Source organism: Pteropus medius, unplaced genomic scaffold (assembly GCF_902729225.1).
Source record: "Pteropus medius unplaced genomic scaffold, Ma_sr-lr_union100, whole genome shotgun sequence".
Lineage (NCBI taxonomy): Eukaryota > Metazoa > Chordata > Mammalia > Chiroptera > Pteropodidae > Pteropus > Pteropus medius.
The window spans coordinates 38,133,934-38,150,254 of record NW_024355205.1 but is presented as its reverse complement, the minus strand read 5'-3'; the positions used below and the strand labels follow the sequence as shown (position 1 = coordinate 38,150,254).

Genomic DNA, 16,321 nt, shown 5'->3' with positions numbered 1-16,321 from the left:
ATCGCCTCACATAGGTCCGCTTTTTGTGTGCAAAGAACTTTTATGCTTTACTCCCCAGCTATTTCCAGATTCATAATACAATGCTGGTAACCACAGCGCCGCGTTGTACATTCCACTAGGACGCATGTATCACAACTGGAAGTTTTCGCCCTTTGACCTTCTCACCTACTGTCACCCTAGGCAACCACCAGTCTACCCTCTGTCTCTCCTGATGCCAACGTGTTAACTTCCTATGGTGGTTTGGTAGTTCCCTTTTCCCCTCCGCCCTCCCTTGCTGCTTTCCTGCGTGCGCCGATGATGTCCCGTCGCGGGGTGTTCGATCCCCTGCTTTCTCTCGTGACTCTATCCTAGGTTTTTGCTTTGTGGTGACCGCGAGGCTAACGTAAAACTCCATATAACCATTGATTTCATGCTGATCGTCACTTAACTTCGATTGTATACAGAAACTCTGCCTTTTACTCCCTCCCCTTGATGTGTCTGATGTCACGACTCACCTCTTTTTATATGGCATATCCATCAATAATTCAGTTATTTTTAACTCTTATCTTTTCGCCTTTCACTAGAGTTAGGTGGCTGACACATCACCATTACGGCACCTGTGTTCTGAGTCCGACCACATACTTTACCACCGTATATTTTCACGTCGCTAGTTAGCATTCCTTCATTTCAGCTCGAAGATTTCCTTTTGGCATTTCTTACAGGGCAAGTGTGATGTGCTCCCTCGGTTTCCGTTTGTTTGGGAAAGTCTTTATTTCTCCTGTGTTTCTTGGCTGGCATTTTTTTTTCCCTCTCAGCACTTGGAGTATTCCCCCCCCCAACCCCCCGGCCTGTGAGGTTTCTGCTGAGAAATCTGCTGATTGCTTTATGGGGCTAGTTTGTAAGGTATAAGTTTCTCTTGCTGCTTTTAAGATTCTCTATTTGTCTTTGATCTTTGACAGCTTTTTGTGTCACAGAGAGAATCTCTATAAGTTGACTTTGGTGACCTCTGAGCTTCATGAACTTGGATGTCCTGCTCTCTCCCCTGATTTGGGAAGTTTTCGGCCATATTCCTTTAAGCGAGCTTTCTGCCCCTTTCTCCCTCTTCTTCTTCTGAACTCCCAATAATTCGCAAACTGTTTCTTCTGTTACTATTCCATAGATCACATACTTTTTTTTCTCCCTTGTCCTATTCTGTTGTTAACACTCTCTATTGCGCCCCCTTCCCCCTTCATTCAGTGTGTTCTTCGGTTCCAGAATTTTCCTTTGGTTCTTCTTTGTGATTCTCGTCTTTGTTAAACTTCTAATTTTGTGTGTGTATTGTTCTCCTGATTGAATTCTTTCTTTGTGTTATTTTATCTCATTGAGCTTCCTTAAAACAGTTATTTTGAATTCTTTCCCGGGTATATGGCCGATCTCCAGGTCTTTGGGTTAAGTTACTGGAAGATCGTTGCGATCCTTTGGTGTCGTCACGGTTCCTGGTTCCCATTCCTCGAAGTCTGCGTTGCTGTCTTCACATCTGAAGGTGCAGTCGCATCCTCCAGTCCCTGCCAGCTGCCTCTGGGAGAGAAATGCAGGCCTTCGGCTCTGCAGGGGTTCTGCGTCTCAGACCTCCCGTGGGTGTGCCCGCTCCACGTTCCTCGCCCCCTCTCGTGGCAGGATTCCTACGCTTGGATGCCTTCCCCTGATCTTACAATGCACCAGGTGGGTGCGGACACCCCCTTTTGTTTCCCAACGGCGGTGCTGCAGCTCAAGTTTGTTGCCTCTGCTTGCCCACAGTAGTGGGCCCATTCTGTGTGTGTGCTCACTGTTTCTTTGCCCAAACTTGCTCTCGCCACCACCAGCCACACACCGGGAGCTGCTCACAGGGTGGGAGTGTGTGGGTGAGGTGCGGGGTGCCCGTGGGCCAGCTGGGGGACCTGCAGGCAGGATGTGCCTAGCGGCTCCTGGGCAAGCTCCTTGACAGAGTCTGCAATGCGGTAAGCAGTGTGCACGTCCCCTTGAAGCCCCCCGAGAGTTCCATCTGCCCCAGCAGCCGCACTATTCAGTACTCTGGCTGGGGCAGGAGAGGAAGAGACCCGTGTCTGTATTGCGCGGCTGGAGAAGCTGGCGTCACTTGCGTGCTCTCGCTGTCCCCGGAGGGACGAGTCGTGGGCTGAGAAGGTCTCTCCTGGCCCTCAGCTACGCTGCCCTAGGGGAGGGGTGGTGCGGGTAAAGTCGACCCTGGACTGTGAGCCTGACGCTAGGGTTGGATGAGCCTCTCGGGGACCTTGGGAGGTGTCAGGTGGAGAGATGTGACTCGCTGCGGCCAGACGGTGGACTGCCACAGTTCTGACTACAAAAATGGCCTCGATCCTCCACCCCTCCCTTTGTGCGGGCCCTCTGGAAGTGACCTCGCCATACCTCTCACCAGAGGGACAGTTTCTTTCCCCGTCCCTTGAATCTTACTGCCCTTGTGACTTCCCCGCCCCCCCACCCCCATAGAATGCATCAAAAGTTGCAGTGTACTAACTGTATGCCTGGTCCTGATTGTGCTTGTCATGTAGGCCAGTCCCGCTACCCTTCCCGGCGATGAGAGGCTTGATGGAGTAGAGATGAGCCATCCCGGGTCAGCCAAACCGGTTTGTTCTCTTCCAACCAGGCGGCTGGCCAGAGACACAGAGCAAAGGCCGGCCGACGTGGGAGGACCACCCAGCTGAGAGCAGCCCAGACAGTCAGCCCACAGAATCACGAGCTGAGCAAATGCTCATTGTTTCAGGCCACAAAGTTTTGTGTTTGTTATGCATTATTATGGCAATGGATAACAGAGACAGTTACTAACAACACAGCTAACTCCTTTGGGAAAATTACCAAGACGGTACAAAACCAAATGGCTGTCCCTTTTTATCCCAGCTTTAAACAATTAATATGCTGTCATTATTTTTTAACTTTCAGGGAAGTACAAACTTGGTTATAATTTAACTAGCCACATTAAGAAATCGAAAAAACAAATTATACAGCACCGAAATTTCAGTTGTGGGTGTTGGAAAACATGCTAAAAAATTAAATAGTAAAATATCAAGGCACCATGTTAATGATGAGATTTACAGTTTACTTTTATATAACGGTAATGATGGTAAAAGCCACTGAAACAATACCTTTGTAGACATATATTAACAGGTAATAGCACACGACAAAATAAAATCTAAGTAGCACCAGAAGAGACACAAAGGGGAAGATTATGAAAACAGGAATAAACTTAAAAACATTTCAATTGACTTGATTATAACTAAAAAGAAAAGGTACAGGTTATCATGGAATGTGGTGAGACCTTGAGATAAGTCTTGTTGGCACAAGTACTGTAAGAATTCAAAGTGTGAGACAAGTGATTTAGCACCTCGAAATCACGAAAATGATTAAGTGTGTTTAATTCTGACAGTCAAGCACAGTTCTTTACGTTTTCATTCATACATGCTCTCTGTCTTGTGATATAATGCATGATTCCTCTTAAATTATTATTGGATCTCCCAAGTACACAGTTTAAAAAAAATTTGTACTTAATTCTCAAGGTTGTAACCTACTACATGAAGGTAGTGAAGCGTCAAGGTCAGTTTAAATACACATATTACAGTTAATTGCATCTGTTAGAATGTGTGTTGTAGAACATTTCATATGCTGTAAACCACGACTGTAAAGGATGTTTAATTTGCTCGTGCATTTGGTAGTGACAGGCTCCTCTAGGACCCCTGTGGTCTTGGTACTGTTATCCCATCCAGAAGAGAAATTGTAAACTCCCCTGATGCCTGAGAAGTACCCCAGACCACTGTGCCAGCTCGGTTAGAAGCGATGTTTACGGCAGATTCGTTTTTTAGAAACACCGAAGTCTCCTGCTTCCACCGTGGTCACTGCGCAGTGTCACCTCCTCTGCTGGTACTCCCTTGCAATGCTCTCTGTGAGTCTCCTGCTTTGCTCTTGCCCCTTCTCCCTCTCCTGTTCCCCAACCCTGTTGTCCTTTGTTCTGTGATACACAAACTCTCTTCTGTCTTCTGCCTCCATGAAAGCCTTCTACCTGAGCACCTGTAAGGAAGCCCAGCTCTCTCTCAAGTGTTCTGCTTTGCCAGATGCCTCTAAGTCTGGGTGTAAATTCATTCTTGATTCAAACAGGAAGTGGGGTTCAGGTCAGCAGTCTTCTAGTTTCCTGTGCTTCCTGCCTCTCATTACCCCTTCACTTTTTAAGTAAAAATAGCTAGCTGCTCCTTCAAGACAGTCAGTTAGTTGTTCCACTTATTTATTTAGCAAATATTGATTGAGCACTGACCTCGTGCTAGGTTCTGTGACCTGCAGCATGAGGAATCAGTCCCTGTCCTCATGGCATCTGTAGTCTGGAGATGACATTAAACAAATAATCGTGGTGCCGTTAAGGCAAATAACAGAATGTCAGAGATGACTCTGTTGGGGTGAAACTGGGTAATTAGGAACAGTGAAGAGATGGGGTTGTGGGGAGAACATTTCAGGCAGGAAGAAGAGCATGTGCTAAGGTCCTGTGGTTAGTAAGAGCATTGTGCCAATGAAGCGGAGGGGCTGTCAGTCACTGCTAGAGCAGAGAATTAGCTGGGCCTGGTAGGGAATGAGGCTGCAGGGAACGTGGAGCCAGACCACATGCAATTTTGTAGTGTATGATTAGGATTTGGTCTTTGTCTTGAGAGCTGCGAGAGGCCACCTGTTGGTTTAAGCAGGGGAATGAAGTGATCCTATTTGTGTTCTGAAAATATCTCTCTGGCTTTAGTGTGGAAAGTGGATCAGTGGGTAACAAGGCAGTCGTGGAGACCAGCAAGCAGAGGGACTGCTGTGGTTGGATTATGGCGTTGGCCACGGGAGGTGGATAGAAGGGGCGTCTAGGAGAGGGATTAAGTGAGTAGATGAACAGTGTGGAACATGGGGGCCACGGGTCCCGAGAAATCATCTGTGCAATTGGTGACTGGCGATGCCACTTCGTGAGCAAAAGAACACTGGGAAAGAGCAGTATCTTGGGTTGAAACCAGCACTGCTGGTGCCTCTGGCTTGTCTAGCCACACGGGTTACGAGGGCTCACTTCCGGCGACCCTGGCTCTAAGCCCGCCTCAGACACGCACGGCGACGCCACGTCCGGGACCGGGATCTGAACCGAAGCCCTCTCGTGTCTTGAAGGGATATTTACTGAGAACCTATCAGACACCAGGCAGATCGAATGGCCGAGGTACAGCAGGGGAAAGATCCAGAACCGCCCCTACCTCCCCTACCTCGTCTGGAGGAAAAGCCTAACATTAAGCGAGAACGCGTCATCTCCCGTGGTCTGGATTCCACCCGGACAAATTTGGTCAGCGACCCACCCCGCGCCGCCCAGACTCCAGAGCCCGCTCGCAGGGTGGCGCGAGACCACGTTCTGCGCATGCCCAGGGCCGGCGCGTCGGCGAGGCGGGCCGGGTGTGCGTCACTGCGCCGCGACTGCCCCGTGACGTCACTGCCCGGCGCCGTCAGGAATAGGCTCCGGGCCGCGCACGTGGGTGGCGGTGCGACGGCCGGGCTCATGGCGAGTTTCGCGGGGCTGGCTGTGTGCGGGCAGGCACTGGTGGTGCGGGGAGGCAGCCGCTTCCTGGCCACCTGCACTGCGAGCAGGTGAGGGGTCGGGGCTTGGAGCAGGGCGCCCAGGCTTCGGGCGCGCGTCGGTGCCGGAAGACCCCGATTCCCCTGCGCCGCCGCGGCCGCGTCCGTGCCGGGGTGACCCGTGGGGAGCCCTGCCGCTGCCTTCTGACCCTCCGCCACCGCCTTGGCCCGGCCGTGTGCCCTCCGCGCCTTTACCCCAGGACCCGCCCCTGGCGCGCATCTCGCCGCCTGCCCAGGGTCCCGCCCCCTCGGTGGCGGGTCTGCGGCGCTCTCGGTCAGATTCTGCGGGGACCGGGAGCGGCCGGGTCACGTAGGGCGACGTGGTTCAGGCTCGGGCCAGTGCGGGGTCCCGGGTACACTGGCCAGATATGCCGTGGGACGTAGGGAACAAGGCATCTATCTACCCCGCCCTACCTGCTCTTCAGGTTTCGGAGGTCTTACGCGACAATTCCTTACTCGAAGGTGCACCCAGAGTCAGCAGTGCGCACCTGCCTGGTGGACCTTTCTCTGATTTCACGCTCCTTCCTTATCGTTCCTCGCTGTGTACTCAGCGCCCGGGATTTTTAAATCAGGAAATGTGTGTTGCTCCAGTAACCCTGACGCGAGGAGCCTCATGGTTATTAGTACTCGTCAGTTTCAGCCCCTTGTTTCTTTTTTCCCCCGAGTTTTGATTCCCTCGTAGTTGAAACAGACGTGCGTAACGAGTGCAGTCAGTGCTTTTAGCTGGGTGTTTGGTTTAAGAAATCCAGTTCAATGTAAAATTTAGATTTCACACAATCTATTCACCAACCTATCATGTATCCCAGATTAGTTTTTGATGCTCACAGTATCTAACATGCCACAGTGAGACATCGATCCGCTTGCTTCCGTCTGTGCCTTTGGAGGAAATGTGGCCAGCAAAGTTTCTCGCTTGGAGGACTGCCGCTCTTTCCACAGCATTTCATACAAAAAGTTTAAAGTACAGTCACTTTAAAGGCGATAAGTGTGTGCGAGTTGCCTTCCCCATGCCAGGCCCTGGAGGTGGATGGGATAAACAAGCGAGCTCAGGTTCTGACGGCGAAGGTGATAAGCCCTGTGTCGGTGAATGCTGGGCAGCCATGAGAGCTTTTCTGGGTAGATGAGATGTTTTTCTAAACAGGAAATGGCAGTTTTAAATTTGGGTGTGAAAGGCCCACTGACAACAATATTATAACAATATCTTTTAACATAACCATCTTGCATTGATGTTCTAGTGCCTGAAGGAATAATATATTACTTCCTGTCCAGTTTTTGTCCTCATTTTTTTTACTCAACTGGTTTTTTTTTGGTACAGAACTACACCCGTCAGTGTATGGCAAATCTAAATAGGAGATTAAGCAAATAAAGCTCCCTAAGTGTTCCCCGAAATATTGTACCCAGGCAATTTATTGGCATGGCTTCGTCCCTTAATTTAACGAGTATGCAAATATATACATTTTCGTTAACAGAGTTCTCCTTTAAAAAAATATGTTCTTTTTTGTAGTGATGATGATAGCTTCTTCGCGTATGATTGCAGTTCTGCAGAAAAGAAGTCACAAGAAAATAAAGGGTGAGATGATGGGGAAGCCTCTTCAGGGTTTGATTCGTGGCCGAACTAATGGGACTGATAGCCTAAGGAGTCAGTTGTTGTCTGCTCTCTGAGCTCTTCATTTCTCTCTACCTTGCTGTGTGGACAAACCAGGTACCACCTCAGGAAAGATGGGGAACTAACTTTCAAAGGAGGCATTAAGAGTGTTAAGACTTTTCTAAATAATTGTGTCTACGGCCATGCCACCCTGAACAAGCCCGATCCCATCTCTGATCTTGGAAACTAAGCAGGGTCGGGCCAGGTTAGTACTAGGATGGGAGACCACCTAGGAAGACCAGGTGCTGTAGGCGTAAAAAAATAAATAAAAATAAAAATAAATGTAATTAATTCTATCAGTGACGATTTTATTGGCACCTTCAAGTAATGCATTCAATTTTAAATGCATTGGAGACAGTGGTATGAAATTAACTTTTGCTAGTTGAAAGGTAAGAGAAGCAGAGTGTGTTGATTTTGCACGGTGGCTTCCTTTAGTCGAATCAGCCTTGTGGCTCGGTTCATTTTTTTAAATATGATGTAATCTCTCCCTCTGGCCCTGGATTAGTTCTGTCCGTGGGGAGTGGGCCATGTGGGCTCTGAGGGTCCTTCCAGCTCAGTCTGGTGGGTATGCTGAGAGCTGTTCCTCTTTAGTTAGAGCTTTTACTCCTTCAAAGGCAGAACTGTTTCGAACCCCCTGGATCCCCTTTATGTCTTAGATTTTGGCTCCATGAACCTCACGGCATTTTCTGTCTCTTCTCACAATGTGAATGAAAAATGCCAGCCTATAGGAACAGCCTTAATCACTCAGGGGGGCCTAACTGTCCTTTCTTCCTCAGGGAGGACAGACGGCCAGTGGATAAGGGGAGTGACACGATTCTGGCGTCCGCCTTCTCCACGTCTGGCAGCTACTTTGCTTTGACTGATGACAGTAAGCGTCTGATTCTTTTCCGTACAAAACCATGGCAATGTCTGAGTGTCAGGTATGAAATGCTAACGTCGGGTAATGACAATGTCAAATGCACAGCTTGTGCTTGCATGCTGATGACAGTCGTGACAGTAACTGACAGCAGCTAACACGCAGTGCCAGTTGTGTGCCCGGCACTGTTTTTAGCGCTTTCCACGTGTTACCTGATTTAACCCCCATAACGCCCATGTGGCAGGGCAGGGCCATTGTTCTCTGCCACGGCCACCGGCCAGGGGTCTGGAAGCGGATCCCAGCCAGCCAGCTTGGAGAGGCCAGACGGGTCCCTGAGCCTGGTCTCTCTGGCTCCAGAGCCAGTGCCCTGGCCACTGCGCCATCCTGCTTTCCAAATTGGTGTCCCTCCAGCCAGCGGTGGCAGAGATGGAGGTCAGCACGCACTCTGAGTGTGTCAGGGTCCTCGCGAGCTGACGCACTGTGGGATTGGGGTCAGCGCGCTTATCTCTAAGTACCCGAGGGTCGGTGGGAGCTCGGCGTGGGAGCGGGAGGCGGAAGCACCTCAGCGAGAACACGGGTCACGGGGCCTTAGTTTCCCCTGTTCCACCGAAGTCCTGGGGCTGCTCCTCGGACCCCGCGTCACCTCCCGAAAAGGAGGGGCGCTGCGGATTCGCGAAGCCTCGTCCCCCGAGAGCTTCCTCGTCCTGTCACCGCCGTGTTCAGGAGAGGAGGCGGCAGTGCTGACCCACGGCGCCGGGCAGGTGTCAATTTCTTTTGCCTCCGACAGTCCCCTGTGTGCAGGTTCTGTTTCCTTGAGAGGGTGAAGGCTGGAACTGGTCCAGGTGTGCCGCGACGCTGATAGAAACAGCCACAGGGAGCAGAGCCAGCCCCGGCCCCTCACTGTCACCTCCCTGAGGCCTCACGGTTTAACTGTCCCTCGATAGTCAGAGATACAGCTGTGCAGGGTATCGTGCTTGAACTTCTAAACAACGAGGGTTAAAGGATTTTCCTTTGTAGCTGGCTCACACCTGTCCTGGGGACAGCTACGCTTTTTAGAAATCGATTTCATCTTATTTTCTAAGGAGAATAAAAAGCCAGTTCCTGGCGGCATCGGAGGCAGGGAGCACCCACTGTGCCCTCCGTCTCGGGCAGGTTAGAAGTCGAGTCCGGTAGCATCACTGCGTTTCTGTCTTACGTGTGTTTTCGCATCTCAGATAGGCAGTAGATGCCCGTGTTTTAAAGTCTTAAAGGACAGAAAAATGAACGCTTTTCCCATTTAGAAAAAAAGTGCAGCTCTCTGCCAGCATTAACATCACGCGTAGGAATGATACCTTTTCTAGGGTTTGATGTTTTCTTCCATCGAGAATTACTCTCTTTTGTAAATGGAAATACCACTACTAAAACCAGAGTGCTACCAATAGAATGATGCCGTTTGTTCACACCAGAAGAGCCTGAGCATTAGCAGATGTTGAGAACGTAGACCTTGTTACGTGCTTTCGGGTTTGGGGGCTGGCGTTTCTGGCCATCTCCTAGGTGACTGTGACACCGCTGGGTCTGGCCTGCAACGTGGCACGATGATGGCTGCCCTCCTAGGATGCGGTGAACCTGAAGCTCGCCCTCCTGGCTGGTGAGGGTGCTCGGGCGCTGAGCAGAGGACCGGGTGGTGTCTGGGGCTGGCGGGTGTGTCAGAGGTTGTGGGACAGAAACTCAGTGCTTGTGGAGACCGAGGCGCAGAAACCAGAGGCGGCCGGTCCCCGGGCCCGTGGCGCGGCTGCGTGGTGGTGCAGTGTCCCCACCCGTCCCTCAGCAGACGGTTTCCGCTGGCGTTTCACTTGTTTTGCTGTTTTAAAAAACGCGTCAGTGAATCATGTACAAATGTAACGAATCCCACTCACCCGTAGAAGTCCCCGAGATGAGCCACCAGGTCAGAAGGGACGTGCACTGTAGTCTAGGCAGAGGATCCCAGACGTGAGGTGCACTGTCCCACCCTGGGCGGCACAGGGGCCGTCAGACCTGGTGACTTCCAAGGCCTGCCAGAAGGAAGTTGGCGTCCTGTGTGCTTCGTGACGAGCGAGGGCAAGGACCTGCTAACCCTGAGGACCCGTGCCCCGTGAACTGGCTTCCCCACGGCTCGTTTCCGTCCCCGTTCACTGTCTCAGGGAACTTAGAGTCCCCGTTTGTTGTAGATGTTCCTTTCACATGGCCTTGACCTTTTGGTGGCATATCATGTTGACCTAGAGCCACTCGGGGCCACGGAGGCGGGGTCAGCCTTTTCCTGGGCACTCGCCTCCCTGGCAGCTTTCCAAAGCCTGTGGTTTCTGCGCCGACTTCACGCGTCGGGCCTTCCGGGAGACCTGACCTCCGGCGGTGTCTGAGGGGTGGCCCATGAGATAGGGGAGTTATGGGCAGGTCCCGTGGTCCCCAGAGCGCAGTGTGTCCCGCCACAGCATTTACAGCTCTTTCCAGCAGGTGCTTCGTTACCGCGGCTGCTTTAAAACTTCGCCTCGAAGGGTTTGGAGGAAAAGCCGAGGTGGAAATTATAGGCAGTAACGATGCATTTCAAGGTCTCAGTTTTAAGTGACAGAGGGCAGGGAGCCTGTGAACTGGGCAGGTCAGGGAGACAGGCCTGGCACCAGAGCCAGAAAACGAGTGTTTTTGAACAAAAATGAGAATGCTGGGGTGACGAGATGTTTTTTGGTTCGGCGTGTCCATTTATTAATGAGAAATCTTACACACGACATCACACCATTTCATAAAACGCCCGTGTTGGAATAACAAAGGCCTCTGGGAGACGCAGCGCTCCGGGAGGTCAGACCCGGGTTCGTGTCAGTGCAGGGCCCTGGTGGTGAGGGAGTCTGGCTGTGGGAGTGTCCGGCGTGGGGCAGCTTGGTGTCCTCGGGGCCGGGCGGGCAGCGAGGCCCCCACATGCTCAGCCTTGTTGAACCAGTGTGGTTCTCTGGAGGTGGGCATGGGGTCACCAGCTCCGCGGGGGCTCAGGGCTCAGCTACTCAGGGTGCTCCCCGACTGGCAGAGGGGAGGGGCAGGCTGGCCCGGGACCCGAGGGCCCACTGGGCTGTGTGCCCGCTCACCCCACGGAGGCGGCGAGGCGCCGAGACCCGGCAGAGGCCGAAGATTGGTGGGGCCTCTGCCTTTGCCCCTGGGGTGACACGGCTGCCCTGACTGTCCTGTCTGATGGCCTGCGTCCCCCCTGCTTCTGCAGCCTGACTCCTGGACCCCCGAACCCCCAACCCCCCACCATACTGAGCCCCTTCTGGAATCATTGCCAGGCTGAATGTAACCTGTGCAGCTGAAAGCCCCCAGCGGGGACAGAGGACAAGATCCCAGTGCCATTCTGTGCTGCGAGGGTGGGAGGGGTGCGGTGGCCGGTTCCCCCGGGGCGGGGGCACTCCGTGCAACCCAGGCCCAGTGCCTGGAGGGCTGTCCCGGCTGCTCCACAGGGCTGTGGTCGCGCTGTCACAGCCGCTCGGTCGCCCGTTGGAACGCGTACGAGTGGCTGCCACGGCACAGGCCGTCGCTGAAGTCACAGCTCGGCGTGCCGATGCATCCCGCCCCCAGCCTGATCGTCTGCTTCGTGTCCCGTTTTCCCCACGTTTACGCCTTGTGCCTCCTGCAGCCCCACGGGTGAGCGGGGTAGGTTCAGCCTGAGGCCTCCTCCCCGGCCTTTTCTGTCCTTTTGTCCCTTTGCTCCCCAGAAGTGCAGCGTCCTGTTTGGTCCTCGTGTTGGGGACGTAACTCCTGTAAGCTTTCCTTCCCGCTTGCAGCTGACGTCTGGAGCTCAGCCGCAGTGAGTTGGGTGCCGTCTGCACGGGTGTTGGGTCTTTTTTGGGAAAGCGGGTCCACTGCCGCCCCCTCGGGTGACAGGAAAGCGGGGACTGCGTCTCTCCTGGGAGGACGCAGAGGCGTAGATGAAGGGACGTGTGTGTGAGGCGATGGCACAGCTCGTATCTAACGCGGAAGGGAGGGGAGTCCAGGCCCCTGCCTGGGAGAGCACGTTTGCCGCTTGGAAGGGGTAGCGGTAGAACTGAAAGGTGACAACGGGAAGCAGCCTAAATCCTGTCCCCTGGAGGGGGGGGCGTGGCCACGCTCCTGCATAGGACCTGGCACCTTATTTCTCACTCCGACGCTGTTATTGGACCAGCTCGTAGATGAGCCAGATCCGTGAGTCTGGACCGAGGATGGAGCATGTTCATCTCTACAGGCCGAGCTGGGAGGTGGGCCAATGACGGGTCAGCCTCCAGAGCTGCCTGACGGAGCATGACAGGTGCCGGGTGGCCGCGTCCCCGTGCCGTGGTCCACCCTAGCTCTGGGTACCGGGTGGTGCTGGCTCGGGTGTCGTGCACGAGTAGCGAGCATGCAGTACCTGGTCCAGTTTGGCAGAACCGGCCGTGGATCGTCCTGGAGGGCGGCCTGGAGTGTGACTCGGTCCCGGGTGGGCAGCTGCAGGAGCAGGAGGGCCCCTGGGTGCTGGGTGCCACTGGCTTTAGCATTTTACGCGGCCGGCCAGTGTCGTCCCCAGACGCACAGGTGCAGTGCCAGCCCGAGAGGCAGCCCCCGCGCTTCGTTAGGACAGCCCCCATGCAGCGAAGTCCAGAGGGTTCCCCACGGAGCACCCGGCACACCGCCGCTGAGCCTGCTGCTCGGGGCACGTTTTTTAAAGAAAAAAAATAACAGGAAAATTTGTCTAAGGCACTGGCTTTGTTTATGTTCGCATTGCTTTATTTTTCCGGACTGCCTTTGGTGATGGGAAAGGTGGCGAGGGGCAGGGCTGACGCTGCCACCAGATGCGGGGCTCGCGGGTCTGTGGCGGGACGCTGTGCCGGTCTGTGAGCAGCGGTGGCGTCTCTGGCTCCTAGGACCGTGGTGAGGCGGTGCACAGCCCTGACGTTCATAGCCTCCGAGGAGAAGGTTTTGGTGGCCGACAAGTCTGGGGACGTGTACTCCTTTCCGGTGCTGGAGCCACATGGATGCGGCAGACTTGAACTTGGGCATCTGTCGATGTTGCTGGATGTGGTAGGTGGGCGCAGCTCTCAGCTCTGCGCAGGTGCGGTGGGCCCTGGGTGGGCGTGGGTCCCGCAGCAGGGACGGCCCGCTGCGGATTTGTGGGGTGGCTGATGCTGGCAGCAGGGCGAGTTAGGAGGGAGCGGGGGCTCCGGACCGGACCGCCAGCCTGGTCTCCGTGACGAGGTGCGGGCTGTGGGAAGAGCAGGTGCGGTCATGGGGCCTGAGCTCGTCCTTTGTGCTTCACAGGCGTCACCTTGGTGTCCTCCCAGCCGGAGGCACCGAGAGCCCATGGCCCATGAGCACAGGCTCAGCCGCGGGTGGTGGAGTTGGGGTGGGTGTCCCTGGGGACACTCAGGAATGATGGAAAAGACACGTCACCAGGACTTGGTGACTGGCTGGACACAAGGTGGCTGTGAAGTAGGAAGGAGAGGGAGGTGACAGGTGCTGGAGATGACTGGCATCTGTGTGCGAGGCCTGGGGCTGGAGACAGAGGTCTGGGGTGGGGAGGGGGCCGGCTCTGGCCATCCCGACGAGCCATCTGTTCCCTCTCACCTGCCACGCAGGCCGTGAGCCCCGATGACCGCTACATCCTCACCGCCGACCGGGACGAGAAGATCCGGGTGAGCTGGGCCATGGCGCCACACAGCATCGCGTCCTTCTGCCTGGGGCACACTGAGTGAGTCGCCTGCCTGCCCTCTGGCCGCCCGGGGAGGGAGCCCAGGTTAAAGCACCGGGGAGCCCCTCCAGCGGTTCCCCTGGTGTGGAGGCAGAGGTGGCTCTGTGACCCCTGGGCCTCGGGGGCCGTCGGTGTGCAGCTCCACTCCCGGGTGAGCACTCATGGCCGGCCAGCCACATTGCTGGGAGAGGTCCCCTCGTGGGCTCTGAGGCCTCAGGGTGGAGTCACTGTGGACAGCGCTGTTGTTGGCCCGCAGCAGCCCGCAAGCACCAGCCGAGGCCTGTCGCCCCACCCTGGTGGCCGGGGGCTCGCTCTGGAACACCCCTGCTTTCTCAGTGTGGACACCCCGCAGTGGTCAGCGGTCACTAGGTGGTGCATTGAGGACGAGGAACGTGCTTTAGTGATTTTACCTGTCTGAGAATACATAGCCTCCGAGCCGGGCACTTGTCACTTGCCTTGGGGACTCCGACTTTCCGTGAGCCCTTTCGGCACCCGGATTTCTGTGTTCTATCAGAAGTGTTTCTGGGGTCCCCTGCTGCATGGGCAGAAGCCTGTCGAGCACAGGAAAAGCATGTAGCTTAGCTGAAATGCTTTAAAATACCTTATTTGAGGCAGTCGAAGACACAGAAGGATTTCTGAGACTGTTCCTGTCCCCTTGATATCAATGGAGCCTAAAAACTGGCCTTTAAGAAGGTTGGTGGCCGTTTAGTCTGTGCCTTGTGGCAGCTTAGTTTGGCTTTTCTGCTGTTCTCTAGTGACGCAGCGCCCAGCGTCTTCCGGGCTGCACGCCCTCCGCCCTCGGCCCGCTGCGCTGTCGCTGGGGTCTTGGCTGCTCGGGAGGCCCCTGGCGCCCCCCTGCGGCAGGGCCTTGCCCGTGCCGGGGTTGCTGCTGGCGGGCACGCTTCACAGCTCTGCACGTCCCTTCGCTCCCTCGGCTTCCCGCCACCCGCGTTCTCAGGCCTCCCCGACCCCGGCGGAGGACCCCTGTCCCGGCCCGTCCTCTCTGCTCTGCTTCTGTGCGGCCTGCGCCTCCCGTACAGGAGCCGCGAGCCGCGCTGGTCATTCTGAGGTGGGACGGCCAGGGGTGTAAAACTCCCCGCCGCAGGGGGCGTGAAACAGCTCACCGCTGCTGTGTCACTCACCGCACATCGGAGCGGTGGCTCTGCAGATGCGTCGAGTCGCCTGAAAACGTCGTGTGGCGGCTCATTTTCCCGCCTGGCCTTTCGACACAGTCACTAGCAGCACGTTCAAGGTGACACGGGCGCTGTGTTGTGCCGGCCCGCGCCGTGCCCAGCGCTCCGCCGACAGACACGCCCTGTCTGCTGCTGTCTCTGCGGCCCCCTGCCCGGGGCCTGTGTTGGGCGTGTCTCTTCCTGTCCCCAGACCTCAGCACAGCCTGGCACGGGCAGCGCTCAGTGAGGGAATGACGAGTCACAGTGACTTGTGAGACTCTTTGGAAACTCTGGTTTCTGCCGCTTTCCTGTTGAGAGTTTGGGGCGACTCGCCTCTTCTGTGGTGACGTGCCCCACCATCACAGTGGCCACTGACTGCATTGATCCTGCGACACGGACTTGTCCCCATCTGAGCTCCCAAGACTAGGGCCTCAGGCACTCTCAGGAGGGTGGCCTGGTGGGGTGGCTGCGGCCAGGACTGGGCCCAGGGCCGCTGGGGCGAGGGCGGGCACGGCACCTTCGCGGGGGTCCTGGAGCCCATGTGTCCGTGACCCAGCTGTGTCCCCGTTGCGGTGGAGGCTGAGTCACGAGCCCCCAACCTGAGTCGGGTGTCTGGGGTGAGGAATCGGAGGGGCGGCGGGTCCGATTCTGGCCGCGGGCAGTGTTGCTCTTGCTCCGTCCCCAGTGGCCTTCGTGTCTTGTTTCCCCCCTGGGCCCCGATGTCGTGGCCCTTCAGTGCGGGTCTCTGGGCAGCTCAGAGCAGCACAGACCCTTGTGGACCCTCTGGCGGGTGTGGCTGGGGCACATCTGGACCTAGGGGCTGCCCGTGCTTGGGCCTCCTGTGTTGCTGGGGCCCCAAGAGCGACAGGGCTGCGTGCTCGCCACTCACGAGGTGACATACGTTGCTCAGTTCAGTTCTTGTTGGAGGTCAGGTTTGGGGAGGCGGCTTCCCTCTGAAGTGAGGGGCGCCGTGGGGAGGTGATGGCAGCACTGGAACCCCGCTCACTGTGCTGCTCCGCGCTGCAGGTTCGTGAGCCGCATCTTCGTGGTACCCGACCACCCCCAGCTGCTTCTGTCCGCCTCCGGGGTAAGTGTGCCCTGGTTCTGCCCCTCCCCCCTGGGGTTGTGTGCCCTGGGTCTGTCCCCCGCCCCCCCGGGGTGAGTGTGTCCTGGGTCTGTCTCCCCCCGGGGTGAGTGTGGCACTCCCCTCTGGGTCCTCAGCACCAGCCCAGCAGAGCGGCAGCCAAGAGCTGTTCCGTGGTTCAGCGCGCTCCTTTGTCCCCGTGGCCTGCCACTAGGTGGTGCTGGTTGTGTTCTGAATTTCAGAGCTAGCGGGTTGCTCCTGGCTACAGCTG

General features: G+C 55.7%; 1 protein-coding gene and 1 non-coding gene across 7 annotated transcripts in view; both read left to right on the top strand.

Annotated features, from left to right (window-relative positions):
- The first annotated feature begins 5,121 nt into the window (after positions 1 to 5,121).
- Positions 5,122 to 16,321, top strand: part of WDR4 (WDR4 tRNA N7-guanosine methyltransferase non-catalytic subunit) — a 21,895-nt gene continuing 10,695 nt past the window's right edge. Inside the window, exons 1-6 of one of the 6 annotated variants that reach the window (XM_039857890.1) lie at positions 5,122 to 5,191; positions 7,100 to 7,165; positions 8,017 to 8,160; positions 12,971 to 13,127; positions 13,682 to 13,794; positions 15,993 to 16,053. In XM_039857890.1, coding sequence (XP_039713824.1) covers positions 13,113 to 13,127; positions 13,682 to 13,794; positions 15,993 to 16,053 — 189 coding nt within the window. In that variant the 5' untranslated portion in view covers positions 5,122 to 5,191; positions 7,100 to 7,165; positions 8,017 to 8,160; positions 12,971 to 13,112. Of the gene's footprint in view, positions 5,192 to 5,456; positions 5,611 to 7,099; positions 7,166 to 8,016; positions 8,161 to 11,809; positions 11,902 to 12,970; positions 13,128 to 13,681; positions 13,795 to 15,992; positions 16,054 to 16,321 lie in introns of those variants that run through there. The other 5 variants (XM_039857889.1, XM_039857887.1, XM_039857885.1 and 2 more) reach the window with 5 other exon arrangements.
- LOC120598958 (5S ribosomal RNA) lies at positions 7,374 to 7,494 on the top strand. The gene has a single exon (XR_005651790.1). It is a non-coding gene; the product is annotated as a 5S ribosomal RNA (ribosomal RNA).